General features: G+C 48.7%; 1 protein-coding gene and 1 long non-coding RNA gene across 2 annotated transcripts in view; one reads left to right on the top strand and one right to left on the bottom strand.

Moving 5' to 3' along the window:
- Positions 1-4,542: 4,542 nt before the first annotated feature.
- Positions 4,543-14,271, bottom strand: LOC132011936 (uncharacterized). Its single transcript, XR_009402458.1, has 3 exons — positions 14,109-14,271; positions 11,448-11,540; positions 4,543-4,745 (listed from the first exon to the last, which is right to left on the bottom strand). It is a non-coding gene; the product is annotated as an uncharacterized LOC132011936 (long non-coding RNA).
- CHRDL2 (chordin like 2) overlaps positions 9,090-15,056 on the top strand; it is a 30,425-nt gene continuing 24,458 nt past the window's right edge. The window contains exon 1 of the mRNA XM_059391279.1: positions 9,090-9,594. Within this exon, the coding sequence (XP_059247262.1) occupies positions 9,513-9,594 (82 nt within the window). The 5' untranslated portion in view covers positions 9,090-9,512. The remainder of the gene's footprint in view (positions 9,595-15,056) is intronic.

The following is a 15,056-nucleotide window of genomic DNA, read 5'->3' as shown; positions in this document are numbered from 1 at the left end:
GCAGCCTTTCTTCTACCCCCACGGAGTTGGGACATCACTGGACAAATTACAGGGCAGGTACCATTCATTTATTCAACAAATCTCTTTTGAGCACCTGTTATGTAGCAGATAATACAGATGCTGAGAATTCAACAGTGAACAAGGCAGGCGAGGTATGGATGCTGAGCCCGTTTGGCTGGGCCAGCTTTAAGCACAGTATTTGGCACGTTCCAGATAATGTGGAAGGAATGAATGTTATCCCCTTAGTCACACCTTTAATGTTTAGCAAGGTTCAAGACACAGTGCATTGTCAGAAAAAATTCTCTTTGACAAACAAGCACATTTGTGGAAAACAAAAATAAAAACCTATAAGTCCACCTGGAATCAGCAACTGCTTTTACTCTGCCTCTCTCTGCCCCTCCCTCCCCTCTTCCTCTCTTTCCTACCCTCAGAGTCCCTCTTCTTTTTCCTCTAGGCTCTGGCCCAAGAGTCCAAGCAACCAACATCAACTTTGATTTAGTTATGAGGTTTGTTTTTTTGGTTTTTTTGTTTTTTGGTTTTTGGTTTTTGGAGGTGGGGAATAGAGGTGGCTTTAAGAAGTCCTTTTAGGGGGCGCCTGGGTGGCTCAGTGGGTTGGGCCGCTGCCTTCGGCTCAGGTCATGATCTCAGGGTCCTGGGATCGAGGCCCGCATCAGGCTCTCTGCTCAGCGGGGAGCCTGCTTCCTCCTCTCTCTCTGCCTGCCTCTCTGCCTGCTTGTCATCTCTCTCTGTCAAATAAATAAAGAAAGAAAGGAAGAAAGAAAGAAAGAAAAAAAAAAAAAAGAAGTCCTTTTAGGTTCAACATGTAGAGAATAGGAAATAGGCAAATGGCCCTCCCCACCCTCACTTTGAATGAAACACCTAAAAGACAGCCCTTTCTCTGCTAGTGCAGATCACCTATCACAGTGTAAATCACATGTCTTATTCTAGCACAGTCTGTCTCTTCCCCTCATCCCACCAAAGAAATTCTTCTATTACCTTCACTTTGGCTCATGGCTCTACTCCAGGAAAAGAGTGAGAGGGAGAAAACAAACAAATAAACAAACAAACAAAGCCATTTTGTCATAAATAAATGAATAGGTAGTTATACTGACCAGAATGAAGAATTTGCCTCAGAAAAGAGCACTGTGATGGGAGCAGAAGTCAGGGGACTACAAAGCAGCCTCCCAAAGATTGGCTGGTTTGTAAAGAAACAGATAATGAAGTGGGTTCAGCTGGAGACTGAGATCAGAGAGCATGATCTCCCTTGTTCCCCTATATTGAAGAAGGATAGGATTCTATACCAATATACCAGTGACCAGTGAGAAACCTGACTGGCTCTCTTCTAGAATGATCATTGTTCCACAGTTCTTTGTTTACTAGGCTCTGAGCTCGGCCATGTCTCTCCCACGGAAAAGCCTACTGCTGTCTCCCCAACTGTGATGTTGCTGAGTGACCACCAGGGGGCAAACCGAGACTACTTGAGCTCTGGCCACATCGCTTCATCTAGTTTCCATGGAGCCAAATTCAGAATGTCAGAGCTAGAATCTGGCTTTAGATATCATCCAAGGCTTCTGATCAAATAAATTCGTTTACAGAGAAGAAAACCAAGGTCTAAAGAAGAGAAATAATGTGTCAAGGCCACATGATGAGTTCACAGTAGAGTCGGAACCAGAAAAGAAGTCCAGTCCTATTACTGCTCCACCACACAAAGCTTTCTCCTGTCTCATATTTAATTCTAGAATACACTGGTTTTTAATATTTTTTCCTATGAGAAGGACTTGTATCTCCAATGAGACTGTAAGCTTTCGGGGCAAGGGACTTTGTTTTAGACCAGTCTGAACATCTCCTCCAGCACCTAGCACGTGGCTGTGCAGGTAGCCTACACCCACGGACGGATTTCAACAAATACTGTGAAACTGCTGTGTGATAGGCCAGGCCCAGCAATGATGCCTGAGAATACAGAGAGGAAAATTTACTGTCCCTGCCCTCAAGGAGCTCTCTACGTAAGGGAGAAGGCAGCTATGTCAATACACAACTGTAACTCAGGGGATGAGTTTTTAACAGTGGTGCAGGCAAAGCAACAGGGAAGCACAGAAGAGAGAGCAACTATCTGAATGGGATGCAAAATTGGGTCCTAAAGAAGAATGAGAACTCATCAAAAAGGAATGGGAGTTCCAAATAGAAGGAACAGCAGAATACGCCAACACACGGAATGTGAAGACATGGTGTGCTAAGTGAAAATGATTGCTTCTGAGTAGCAGGAGGAGTGTAAGAAGTTAGAACAGGGGGAGTAGAAATAGTAAATAAGACTAGAAAGTTAGTTTAAGACTAGCTATAGCATTGATGTCTACTCATTCATTCATTCATTCATTCGATAAACGGTAAGAACCCACATGTGCCACGCAGCACTGTTGTAGATAATGATGGTGGTGGGATGATGATAATAAATGAAGTAATAATAATAATGACAAAAATATTTATGTGGTTAAATTCCAAGGACTTGGAGTCTTAAGTCTAGGACATGAATCAGATAATCTAGGCTAGTATTCTATCTTCCATTTATTTTCATTTATTTAAAAAAAAAAACATTCAGCAGGGGGTGCCTGGGTGGCTCAGTCATTAAGCATTTGCCTTCTGCTAGGGTCATGATCCTAGGGTCCTGGGTTCGAGCCCTGCATCGGGCTCCCTGCTCAGTGAGAAGCCTGCTTCTCCCTCTCCCACTTTCCCTGCCTGTGTTACCTCTCTTACTATGTCTCTCTCTGTCAAATAAATAATTAAAATTTTTTTAAAACAAACAACAATTTAAAAAACCATTCAGGGGCACCTCACCTGGCTGGCTTAGTGGGTGGAGCATGCTGACTCTTGATCTTAGGGTCATGAGTTTAAGCCCCACGTTGAGTGTAGAGCTTACTTTTAATTAATTAATTAATTAATTAATTAATTAATTTTAAATTCAGTAAGACTCTACTATGTGTGGGCACTATCCTGAGGAGCTAGGAATTATAGCAGTGGCCAAGAATTAAAGCCTTGACTGTCGGCAGAGCTTTCATGCTCGTGGAGGAGGCAGACACAGACAAGTGAAGAAATACATCATAGGGGCACTTAGGTGGCTCAGTTGTTAAGCGTCTGCCTTTGGCTCTAGTCATGATCCCAGAGGTCCTGGGATCGAGCACTACACTGGGCCCCCCACTCTGTGGGAAGCCTGCTCTCCCTCTCCCACTGCCCATGCTTGTGTTCCCTCTCTTGCTGTGTCTCTCTGTCAAATAAATACATAAAATCTTTTAAAGAAAGAAAGAAATACATTTCAGATAATGATAAGCGACACAAAGGAAATAAAACCAGACTGTAGAATAGAAAATGACTGACTGGTAGGAGCCAGCCGTAGATAGGGCAGACCAGGGAAACCTCACTGATTTTTGAGCTGAATGAAGTGTCAGAGAAAAAGCTGAGGGAAAAGCATTTGGAGCAGGAGAAACTTCAAGCTGAAAGTTCAAGCAGACCCCCTTCAGGTGTCCAGGCAGCCAAGTGTATCCCAGGAAGCAAAAGAAGTCCAGCGTGCTTGAGCATAGCTCACACATTCCGGTCTTGGGGTGGACACAAGGCCTGCCACCATCTGGCTGTAAGAGCCAGTTAGATGGCACTGTCCTCGGGCACCCTAGTCACATCATCACAGACCCACGGGGAGAAGTCTCTGAGGACAAACTGCTTTGCAAATGTCCACCTGTGCATGGAGAAGGCAGTAGCATAAGTCCCATAGTCCTCCATGCTAGGTTAGTGAGGGCGCCTACCAGATAGGAGGCTTCCATTCGGTATCAGTTTAGGATCTGGACGAAGGTTGATCCCGCTTGTGGCTTCCGAAGACACTTGTCCACACTATTTCCCTCATGAGAGCCCTGTGAAATTAAAGGCTATGTCTTCCCCCCATCCTGGTTTCCCAGCGCTCCCCTCCATCAGAATCTCTGTTTGCAGGCTGTTCTGGGAAGAGAAGAGCCACTGAGATGGAAAAAAAGACTTAGAAATGTTCACAAAGCCACACTAAAAGCCCATACAAATAAATACAGGTGAACCTCACATTCATTCTGCAAACATTTATTTAGGCCAACTGTATGCACAATATCTGGAGATCCAAAGGAATGTGTCCTAAAGTAATAGCAGGTTTTAAGTAAATATTTGTTATATGGATAAGTAACTCCAACCTGGCTGAAAAGTGGGAGCACAATGGGGATTGTTCAGTTCATAAGAAAATTAACTTTGGCAGCTTCTTTAAACAAGACTTTCTTCCCAGTGTCCGCAAACTGGACCAGGCTTCAAAGACTCAAATCTGTTCACACCGTTCAGGGCATCATCAAGTAAAAGCTGTGTCCTCCAGCTGGCTCCAAGGGCTCGGGGGAGCTGAGTGTTAAGTTCTCGGGAATTTTGCAAGCTGGTTGTTAAACATGATCATTCTGAACATTAAATTACATAAACGCGCCAATAAGTTATATTCAAAACATTCAAACTCTTCAACTCTTTTTTTTTTAAAGATTTTATTTATTTATTTGAGAGAGAGACAGTGAGAGAGAGCATGAGAGAGGAGAAGGTCAGAGGGAGAAGCAGACTCCCCATGGAGGTGGGAGCCCGATGCGGGACCCGATCCCGAGACTCCGGGATCATGACCTGAACCGAAGGCAAGTCGTCCAACCAACTGAGCCACCCAGGCGTCCAAACTCTTCAACTCTTAGCTGAATCTGCTTTTAGAATCTTACCTACAGAATTAAATGGACTGGGTTAATAAGTCTTTCCTTGACACTAATCTCTCTGATCTTTATCACTACACTAATTTTACATAATCAAGCAGACTGGGCCCAAAAGGAGGCCTGAGCCACAAATAACCTGTGGCAAGAGGACTATTTGAAGGAAGAAGGATCTTCTTCAACAAACCTTTATTTAGCAGGTCGTGTGGGCAAAGCTGGGTGAAGGCTACGGAAGACAGGAACTCCCTTTAGAGGAGGTGACCGGAAAACGTTGATGATGCAGTGTGGTAAGTGGTTACTGCTCTAATGGAGATACAGAAGCATGGAGGAGACAGCTAACTCAGAAACCACAAAAGAGACTTCAGTAAGAACTTGGCCCACAGGCACCAGTGTCTGTCTTGTTCTCTACTGTGTCCCTAGCACCTAGCACAGTGCCTGGCACAGGGCTGGATGAATGAAGGAGGTAACGATTTTGATCCTGGGAAAATAAAGCTGCCAGATAAGAGTGGGTGGAGGGGGGGCATTAGTGAAGTACATGCGGAAGTATGGGGGCAAGAGGGCCAAAGAGCTCAGTGCATTTGAAGAAAGACAAAGTTTAATGTGGTGCGAGGAGTCCAGGGGCTGGAACAGGTAAGGATGCGAGTATGGAAGAGGGTTTCTCTGTCTCAAGTCTCTGCAGAGCTCTGAAGAGACAAAAAGAGTTGGCTCGTTCTGCCCAGCCCTGGGGGGGTGGGAGGGGGAGATGGGTGCGATGTGGGGAGTCACAGAGAATCAGATAATCAGTTAAAGAACTTTGTAAAAGAGATGTCCAATAATGCAATTGGCTGGCTGCCTTGGCAGGCAACGAGCAAGTTCCTAAGAGGGAAGTAACAGGTACCAAACTTGGTGCAACAAATTATTATGGGTAGATACCTTTTTTTTTTATTAGATTTTGGAAGAATCTATCAAGTCTCCTTTCTAAAAGGACAACCATCTTGGAGTATTTGGGTGGCTCAGTGGGTTAAAGCCTCTCTGCCTTTGGCTCAGGTCATGGTCCCAGGGTCCTGGGATCAAGCCCCTTGTCGGGCTCTCTGCTCAGTGAGGAGCCTGCCTCCCCCCACCTCTGTCTGCCTCTCTGCCTACTTGTGATCTCTGTCTGTCAAATAAATAGATACAAATCTTCAAAAAAATAAAATAAAATAAAAGGACAACCATCTTAATGAACAACCATTTCAACAACAGTTCCACAGAAGATGCAGAGATTTCCCTCAAGGGCTTGTTTCTTATGTCAATCATTGATTAAAACCGACAGCAGTAGGCACTTGGAAGGCTCCCCCATTGAAGGATAATATCTTTTCAAACCACTGAGGTCTCTACTCATTCATGAAGCAATTATTTCTTTGTGTGTCAGGGACCTTGCTAAGTGCTAGAAGTACAGATATGAAGGGAAAAAAGACCCTGCTCCCCACAGTACTGAGTAGAAACACAAAAGAAATATTTACTCCAAAATGCAAATACATATTTACACCCCAGTAGTTGCTATACAAAGTGCTCTGGGAAACACAAGACAAAAAAATCTGTTTTGATTTGAGGGACTCTGGGAAGGCCTCAGAGAGAAAATCACTCAGAGCTGACTTTTGAAGAGTTAAAAGGAATTCACTAGCTAGAGGAGGAAGGAGATGGTGCAGGCAGAAGGAAAACACATACAAACATATGAAGGTGCAAAAATGCACAGACGGTTTGGGGAAGTGAGCGAGTGGAGTGCAGGGAGGATGGGACTGAGAAGTAGGAAGCAAAATGTGCAGCCTTGGACCCAATGCTACCAATTTGGGATTTTAGTTTGTAAATGATAGGAAGCCTATCTTTTTTTCTGTTATTTATTCAATAAACTTTTGGGTGTTTTTTTTTTTTCCATTTTGGAAATCTTTTAGATTGATAGAAAAGTGACAGAGTACTGAGTTCTTATCTAAGAAGCCTATATCCTCCACCCTGCTTTCCCCAATGCTAACATCTTACATAGCCAAGGAACCTCTTCCCAGACGAAGAAACCAAGATTGGTACATAACTATCAACTAAACTATAGACTTGGTTCACCAGTTTTTCCGCTAATGTCCTTTTTGTCCCAGAATCTGGTCTAGGATACCACATCGCATTTAATGTGATTTATGTATTTATTTATTTGCTTCCAATAATGGATTTTTTAAAAAGATATTTATTTATTTGAGAGAGTGCTTATGCTTGCACACACAAGAGCAAGAGTGGGGGCAGAGGGAGAGGAAGAGAAGCCGACTCCCTACTGAGCACGGAGCCGGACACTACACGGGGCTAGATCTCAAGACCCTGAGATCATGACCTGAACCAAAACCAAAAGTCTATTGCTTAACCAACTGAGCCTCCCAGGGGCCCCTCCAATGATGGATTTTAAGGAGAAAGTGATGTGATCAGATTTGTCAGTAGAAACATTCAGCAGAATTCTTAGGGCACATGTGAGGAAAATACATTGGAGGGATCCAGTTTAGTGGAAGCCTCGCTTAGAAGCTGCTGGCAAAGCCCAGGTAAGGGATGACAATGGCCCCAACTCTGACAGCAGTGAGGATGGAGAGAAGGACTGAGGTGTGTCTGGGTTTCAGGGTAGACATATTTCCTTATGTAGAACGGCCAGGACATAGGACAGGCCAATCTTAATTCACCTCGCCCATCTAAGACATGAATATATGTGAACAGAAGACTTAAACCAAAGATGGAGAAAGGAAAGATCTCTGTCCCAGATCCTTGGGATGAGATTATCTCTGCAATGAAGCCTTACACTCAAGTCAGAGCTCCCTGAAATCCAAGGCAAAAAAGGGAAGCATGATGACATGCTTCCTTATAGCTGTCATTATTGGTTAGAATCAAGTATACTCAGGAAAGACAAAGAGACTGGCCAGATTGAAGTGGGAGAAATTAAGTCTGGAGGGCCCCTGGGGGTAGATCATGGTTGTCCCTGATTCTGAGAGCCCTGGGGAAGCTCCATCTCTGGGGACCCCTGGTTCTTCCCAGTGCCCTTTGTTCTGGGGGGGCTAGCCTGGCAGCACAGGGGAGTGGCAAGCCCAGCCTTATTGTAAGAAGATATCTTTACAACCAGCCAGCCAGAAGTGTGAGAAGCTGGAAAGGATGGGGGGAGGGCATGTGGCTCAGTATCCCATGGTACCTCTTCTTCTCATCCTCTCCCCTCCCCTGCAAGAGAAGCTGGTCCAAAGCCAGATGGATGAACTTAATCAAAATGGCCCAGCAAGTTAGGGAGAGAGCTGAGAGAAGGACCCTGCCGTTTTGACTTCAGAGCCTGGGTGTTTCTTATCAGGAAGGCTCAGGAGTCCTACTAATTCATGCACTCATTCAACACAAGGAATAGAGCACTAATCGTGGGGTTGTGGGGCTGTACCACAGGGAGCTCACCTTCTGGTGATGACACTTTGACAAGCAGCTCTCAGGGGAGAGGACTGAACTTGGCCATCGCTCTCAGGGAGGTGCAGACCTTACATGCAGAGACCAAGGAGAGATCATATCCTGCTTCAGGAGTGAGAGGGGGAATAGCAGAGGAAGACTTCCAGAGGAAGGGCCAAGAATCCCGCTGGACTGGATTTCATCGTAGGCACGGAGCGCATAAAAGGGTATCAAGGGGAACTGGAAAGGTCATTCCAGCTGCCTGAAATTATGACCCCCTCTTTCTTGAGATGCGAGTACTTTGACGTTCATTATCTCATTTCATCTTCGGAAAAAATGTGGAACGTATTAAGATCCCCATTTTAGATTCCGAGGTGGCATGTCCAAGACCACAGAGTTAAGAATGGCAAGTGTCCTGATTTCATCCCCAGTTATGTGCACGCACCGCCCAGCCCTGAGCGCCTTGCGGTTCCCGCAGCCCGATTCCCCTCTCCCACCACGACACCTCATCCTTCCCCACCCGAAAGTTCCACCTGAAGCCTAACTGGGTTGCGCCCTCCTGCGCCCTGGGCGCCGCGGAGAGTCAGGGGTTAAAGCCCGTGGTCCGGGTGGCCCCTTCCCCCTCCCCAGCCCTCTCGCCTCCTCTCGGCGCCGCGCCTGGAGCGTGCGTCCCGGAGACCCGCACGAGAGAGGAGGGGAAAAGTGGGCCTGATTCTCGGGTGGCCAATCCACCGAGCCCGCGGTGCCCCAGAGGAGGCGCCAGTGCTAGGCCAGCGCCAGGCCGGGGCTGCCTGCTTCCCGCGGCAAAGTACAAATGCGCCCGAGCGCGGCGCCTGGCGCCCTTGGCGTGCACAGCCGGCCCGTGCTCAGCCAGCCCCCGCGGCCGCCGCGCCGTCGCCGCCGCCGGTACCGCCGCCCAGCCGGGCCCCCGAACCCCGCAGCCTTACCCCGAGCCCACCGAGCAGAGGGCGCCGGGCGCTTGTAGCCGGCGCGCCCGGATCCGCCCGCTGGTCCCGCGCGCCTCGCCCAAAGCTGCGCGCTCTGCAGACCCCTGTCCTCCCCGTCTTTCTCCACCTCCCCTCCATCTCACCTTCTTTGCTTTTATTGTTTTCCCTTCTTGCCGCACCTTCCTCCATCTCTCCATCTCTCTCTCTCCTCTTCCCTTGTTCTCTTTCCACCTTCCTCTTATTCCCACCTTGGACCTCCCTTTCTGTCCTCACCACCTACTCCACCCTTCTCTGACTCTCCAGTATAGAGGCAGCCCTCCCTGGGTCTGCGGGCTGCTTTGTGCCCCAGTGCCTCAGTGTCTTCATCTCACTTTCTCCCAACGCCCCTCCTGGCTCAGTGCCTGGCGGCCTGGCCCTGGGAGAAGGAAGGATGGTTCCCGAGGTAAGGGTCCTCTCCTCCTTGCTGGGACTCGCGCTACTCTGGTTCCCCTTGGACTCCCACGCTCGAGCTCGTAAGTAGGGGTGGTGGTGGGGCTGGGTAGGCAGAGGAGGGATTTGAGCCCCTGGGATGTGCGGGGAAAGTGCCAGGCCTGGAGACCCGAAACTGTTCTGATAGCCATGCGGGCAGCACCTGTGTGGGGAGAGTGGCGACTCCTCTGCCGACCAGTATGGGCTGATGAGTGTGGGATACTGGGGGGACTGGGGGGGGGGGGGGGGGGGAAAAACTCAGAGGGGGGGGCTGCTGCCCTGGACCTGAGGATGGGGGTACTGAGGGCGGTGGGAGAGAGGACAGGACACTGGGTGTGTGTGTGTGTTGGCTGCTGGTGGTGCTTCACATTCTCAAGAGAGAGCTGGGCATGTCTGCCTACACGGGTGTGATGGAAGTGATGGAGATGTAGACTACTGCTTTCAAAAGAAGCCCATGGAAAGACAGAAGTTAACTAGATAACCTCATTCTGTTACCCCCTGTGATCCTCGAAACACTCCCATGAGGTGGGTACTGTCATTTGCATGTTACAGATGAGAAAACAGGTTGATAGAAGAAACTTGCTGAAGTTTTCAGAGCCAGTAAGCCATCCAAAGCCTGAGCTCTCCAATTCCAAATCTTCTGCTTTTTCCCCCTGCCCCTCAGCATCTGGAAGGAACCCTGATTTGGAGTTGTAAGACTCCGGGAGGCAACAAAGGCACAGGGAGATTAGACCAGCCTTCACAATCCCTGATCTTTTTTTATTGTTTTTTAAGATCTTATTTATGTATTTGACAGAGAGGGAGCACAAGTAGGCAGAGGCAGGCAGAGAGGAGGGGGGATGCAGGCTCCCTGCTGAGCAGAGAGCCTGATGCAGGGCTCCATCCCAGGACCCTGAGATCATGACCTGAGCCAAAAGCAGATGCTTAACCCACTGAGCCACCCAGTCGCCCTATCCCTCATCTTTGTAATACCACCAGCAAGTGCAGGGTACCTCTCTAAGCCTCAGTTTCCTAATCTTTAAAATGGGAGTTAAAATCCCAGGACTGTTGTAAGAATTAAATTGGAGAAAATAAGTCAAGCAACTAGCACCAGCAACTAGCTGGTTCATGGTAGTGTCATTAAAAAATACCAGTCTCCTAATTCACACTCCTCCACTTAGACGCCCTGTAACCTCAAACAGTTTAAATCATCTCTCTGAACCTCAGTTTCCCCCGCCCCTGCAAAAGGCTGGTGGATGCCCTCCCCATCCCCAGTCTCTTGGAATGCTGTGAGGATGGAAAACAAAACCAAAAACTCACTTAATGAGAAGGAAGGAGCTAAGTTCAAATCTTAAAATACCTGATAAAGAAACGGAGGACAAGGAGGGGTAGGGGTCTGCTCTAGGTTACACAGCACGGGGCCTGGGATGAAGACCCTGGTTTCCCAAGTTCCAGCCTAGCGCTCTGTCCTCTCCACAGCCCACCTCCCCCTTTCTTTTGCTGCCTTTCTTTTGCACATGACTTTCTGGAGCTGGCGGGGCTGGATTCTGTTTCATTCCTGTCTCTGCTTGTGAGGGCAGGCTGCGTGTCTGGTCGCCTCTGGGCTGCCAGCAGCATGAGACTCATAGAAGTCCTTAGTAACGAGTAATGGAAAGAACTCAGTGTTGGGTTCAAGTCCTGCCTCTGGCCCTCAGCAGCTGTGTGACTTTTCATACATCACAACTTCTCTGAGCCTCAATTTCTTCATCTGAGACACAGATGCACCTGGAACCCAAAGGGTTCTTGGGAGGATTCAAGGAGGTGACTGTGTTAAATTAGCCAGCACAATGCCTAGTACTCAGTAAATGTCTCCTCCCCTTCCTTGGGCCCTGAAGGTTTCCTCCTAACACTTACCCGTTGTTTCTTGAAAGGGACTTACCACAGAATGCCCTCCACACCTGCCTCCCTTCCTCTTGGCACAGCCTTCTTAGACCCCAAGGCTTTTCTCCAGGCATTGTTGCCCTGGCTGCATCTGTGAAAGATGTCCCAGAATCAGATCATTGTGCATGATTGCTGATGTCCTACCCACACCCGTCTTGTCAACCTCCCACATCTTGCCAGCCCTTCATCACCCTGCTGGGTCACACTTCTTCCAGCTAACTCTCCCTGACCACTCACGCCCCTTCCATCTCCTTCCTCTGCGCCTCCACTGGCCTTCAGGCCACCTTTCACCAGGTGCTGCCAGAATTCTATCTCCCCTCCAGCCTGGAGCTTAGCTCCACACACGTGAGAAAACAACTCAGAGCAGACTTGGATTAAGGGGAGGTGGACTGGCATTCAGAGGGGCGTGTTCAGATTCTGGGATATCCGTGCTGAAAGAGCCTTTGAAAATCATCTGCTTCTATCTGCAATTTTGCTATCCTTAGAGTTAAACTCAAGCCCAGGAAGTGGGAGAGACTTGCCCAAGTTCATACTGCAGATTTATTAATGAAAAGAATCAAGAGATGTGTCAATTACTGGTTGTGCCCATTGGGACAAATCACTTCCCTCTCTGAGCTTCACTTTGTCTAGTGCTAACTCTCCATGAATCTAGGAACAACCCTATTCTAGCATCACTTGCCAGGGTCCTATTAGGGGGTCTCTTAGGAAGGTCCTTGTCTTAGTTCAAGTAAGATCCCAGGCCTGTCTTGCCTAAGAAATCTCCTGGTGAAACCTCAGGTGCTTTCAGAAGTGGTGCCCCAAGATGGGAGTTCGCAGGTCTATATCTTGTCAGACTCCCGAGGGCTCAGCCCTGCAGGATTTGAAGGCCTGCGAGCACACAGAGCCGTCTGCTCCTCGGTTACAGCGAGAAGCTGTTCCAGCAAAGGTTATTCTGTCCTTGTCTCCATTTCCAGCCACAGACTGAGTTCAACCTGGACAGAGTCTCAACTCTGGCCATAGACTGAGTCCCGATCCTCAAAACTCTGACCATAGATCCAACCCTGATTCCAGGTCCATGACCTGGTCACTGACTGATACTGATCCCAGCCCCAGGCGGAGCCACGGACATGCGTGATGTTCATCAGTCTGGGCACCCATCCCTCTGGAATGAGAACCTGCGGAGTATCTTGACTCCCTCTCCAGTGCTCTGCCCCTATGTCAGTGCCCTCTATTGTGCGCTTCCCTTACTAATTGGTCCCTCCCACCCCCATCCTTAAAGTGTCCGACATGCTTCAGCTTTCTCTTCCCTCTGGTTGTCCGTTCCTGCTTTCAGGAGACAGTTATCAAGTAAAAACATCAATCTCTCTGTTCTCTCCAAGGATCATGTGTATGGTAGGAATCGAAGATTCTGTCCTCAGGTGACAGGATGCCAGACTGCAGAAGTAGAGATGGGGCAGGAAGGGAACTCCCATTGTGTGAGGTGGCACAGATGGTGGACAAACTGGAATCAGAAGGTCCGGGCTTCAGTCTGGCTCTGCTACTCATTCCAACTGTGACACCAGACAAGTTGTCATGCTCTGCCTCTCAGTTTTCCCAGCTGTTAATAGAGCTGGGTTGACCCAAACAGATCACTGTTGAGGACCGGTCTGGCTTTAACATCTTGTGCTTCTAAGACTCTAAGATCCAGAGATGCTGTTGCCTTGATTCTGAGTCTGCTATGGACTTTGGAAAAGGAATTTGGGGGCGTTTTGATCTAGAGCCTTGTCCTCCTCTCCTCAGACACCAGAGAGCATACCTAGAAGGCCTAGAATAGTGAGTGTGGAGGGAGACCCACCAGTAGGAACCCTTGCACTCATTAGTCAAGCACCCAACGCTGTGTGGGATCTGTACAGAGCCCTCAGAGATAACACAGATTCATGAGATACAATCCCTGTTCTCAAGACGTTCACAGTTTAGTAAGAAAGAAGAATGCAGTTGATCAGTACTTCTAATCCAGTGGCAAGAGCTGTCAGAGAGGGTTGAACTCAGTTCTGTGGGACCCCCGAGGAAGGACTGGCTGCTGGCCTGGCAGGGTGGGGCGGCTTCCCAGAGAAGGGTGGTATCTGGACAGGCGTTTATAGAACGAGACTGAGCGGCCCAACACAGAGATGGAGAATCACATTCCAAGTGGAGGAAACAGCCTGGGAAGGCACGGGAGTGTGAAAGAGCCCAGTGGGGTTCAGCTTAGTTGCATCCGCATCTACCTGTCCAGATGTACATTGTGGGTAGGGGGGCACCTGGGTAAAGTCTTGGCATCTGGCTCCAGGCAGGCCCCTCCCTGGGTGGGTCTAGGTGGTTCTGCACCTCCTCTCTCCCACCAGTAGAGGTCTCTGTCTCACTCACTCGCCGAGCTGGAGCCGGGCAACAGCTGCACAGTTGTTCCAGCCGTTGCACCTGTTCCAGGACTGCCCTCTCAAGTTCCCCCAGCCACTAGCCACGGCGCCGGCCTCTGGGAGAGGGATCCTGAATCCTTTGGACTCCCAAAGAGAAGGACTGGCGTGAGCGCGGTGCCCCTGGGAGGTGCAGTGCCGAGATCATTTCAGACAAGCCCCTAGACAGGATCCTATCTCATACCAGGGAAGGCCGTTCCAGTCTCTTCTGATACCCATTCTTATAGTCAGGATTCTTCCTTAGGGCTCACCTGGATCCTTCCGTTTGCAATTTAAAGGCTTTTCTTCCAGTCCTGCCCCTTTAGGGAAAAGATAATCCCATAAGCAGCCCCCCAAAGATCCAAAGACTGCCATTGGAGTTTGTGCTGGCATAAATCAATGTCTTAGGCGACTCCTGACCCTCTTCTAGGACTGTTTCCACATCTGTAAAATAAAGGATTGGACATCATCTCTCAGTCCCTAACTTTCTAAGATACTCTGAATCTAAATGCATGTGTCCAAGGCATAGAAGAATGTAAATAGTCTCGTCTCTGTGCTCCCCCCACCCCCCCGACCCTTGCCAGTAACAGAACTGCCTTTCCTGGTTTGAAAGTGCTCTCCTTTGAGGTACTGCTGTGCTCCTGAACATCTGTCATGTGCCAGAGAAGAGGAGTCAGGTTCAGAGAAGTGAGGGCTTTTTCCCTTGGTCGCCCAGCTTCGCCGCTGAAGACCTGAGGTTTCACTTCTGATTCCCTTCCCCACTGAGTGCCAGAGCCCAGAGCAAAGCTTATGTCTGAGAGGGAAGCAAGTTTGTTTGTGTGAGAGGGAGCTATAAATAAATAAAGTATGGTTGTGTGGATGCAAGGGAAAGATGGGAACGTTCTCAAGTTCCTGCATAGCTGGCTTGCTCCGGTCCTTGCTGGCTGGGGACAAGCCAGCCACAGTCCCGGGGCTCTTTTTCTCACACCCCACACCCCCTGGTCCCCTCCAGCTTCCCCTGTATCCCAGTTTCTTTCTGGGTGTCTTTTCTGCTTCCGGTTGGAAGAATTCTCAATCACGTTACCCACTCCTAACTATCCCCTCAGAGGCCTTTAGCATAAATGAGGGTTTCAAGGCAGAACATGGGATGGCCTTGGATAGGACAGATTGGAACTTTTTACTTACATATGAAGATCATGGAATTGTTCATCCCCTTACCTGCCCAGGCACCTGACCTTTTT

The sequence above is a fragment of the Mustela nigripes genome, chromosome 1 (assembly GCF_022355385.1).
Source record: "Mustela nigripes isolate SB6536 chromosome 1, MUSNIG.SB6536, whole genome shotgun sequence".
NCBI lineage: Eukaryota > Metazoa > Chordata > Mammalia > Carnivora > Mustelidae > Mustela > Mustela nigripes.
This window is presented reverse-complemented; position numbering and strand designations above follow the sequence as displayed.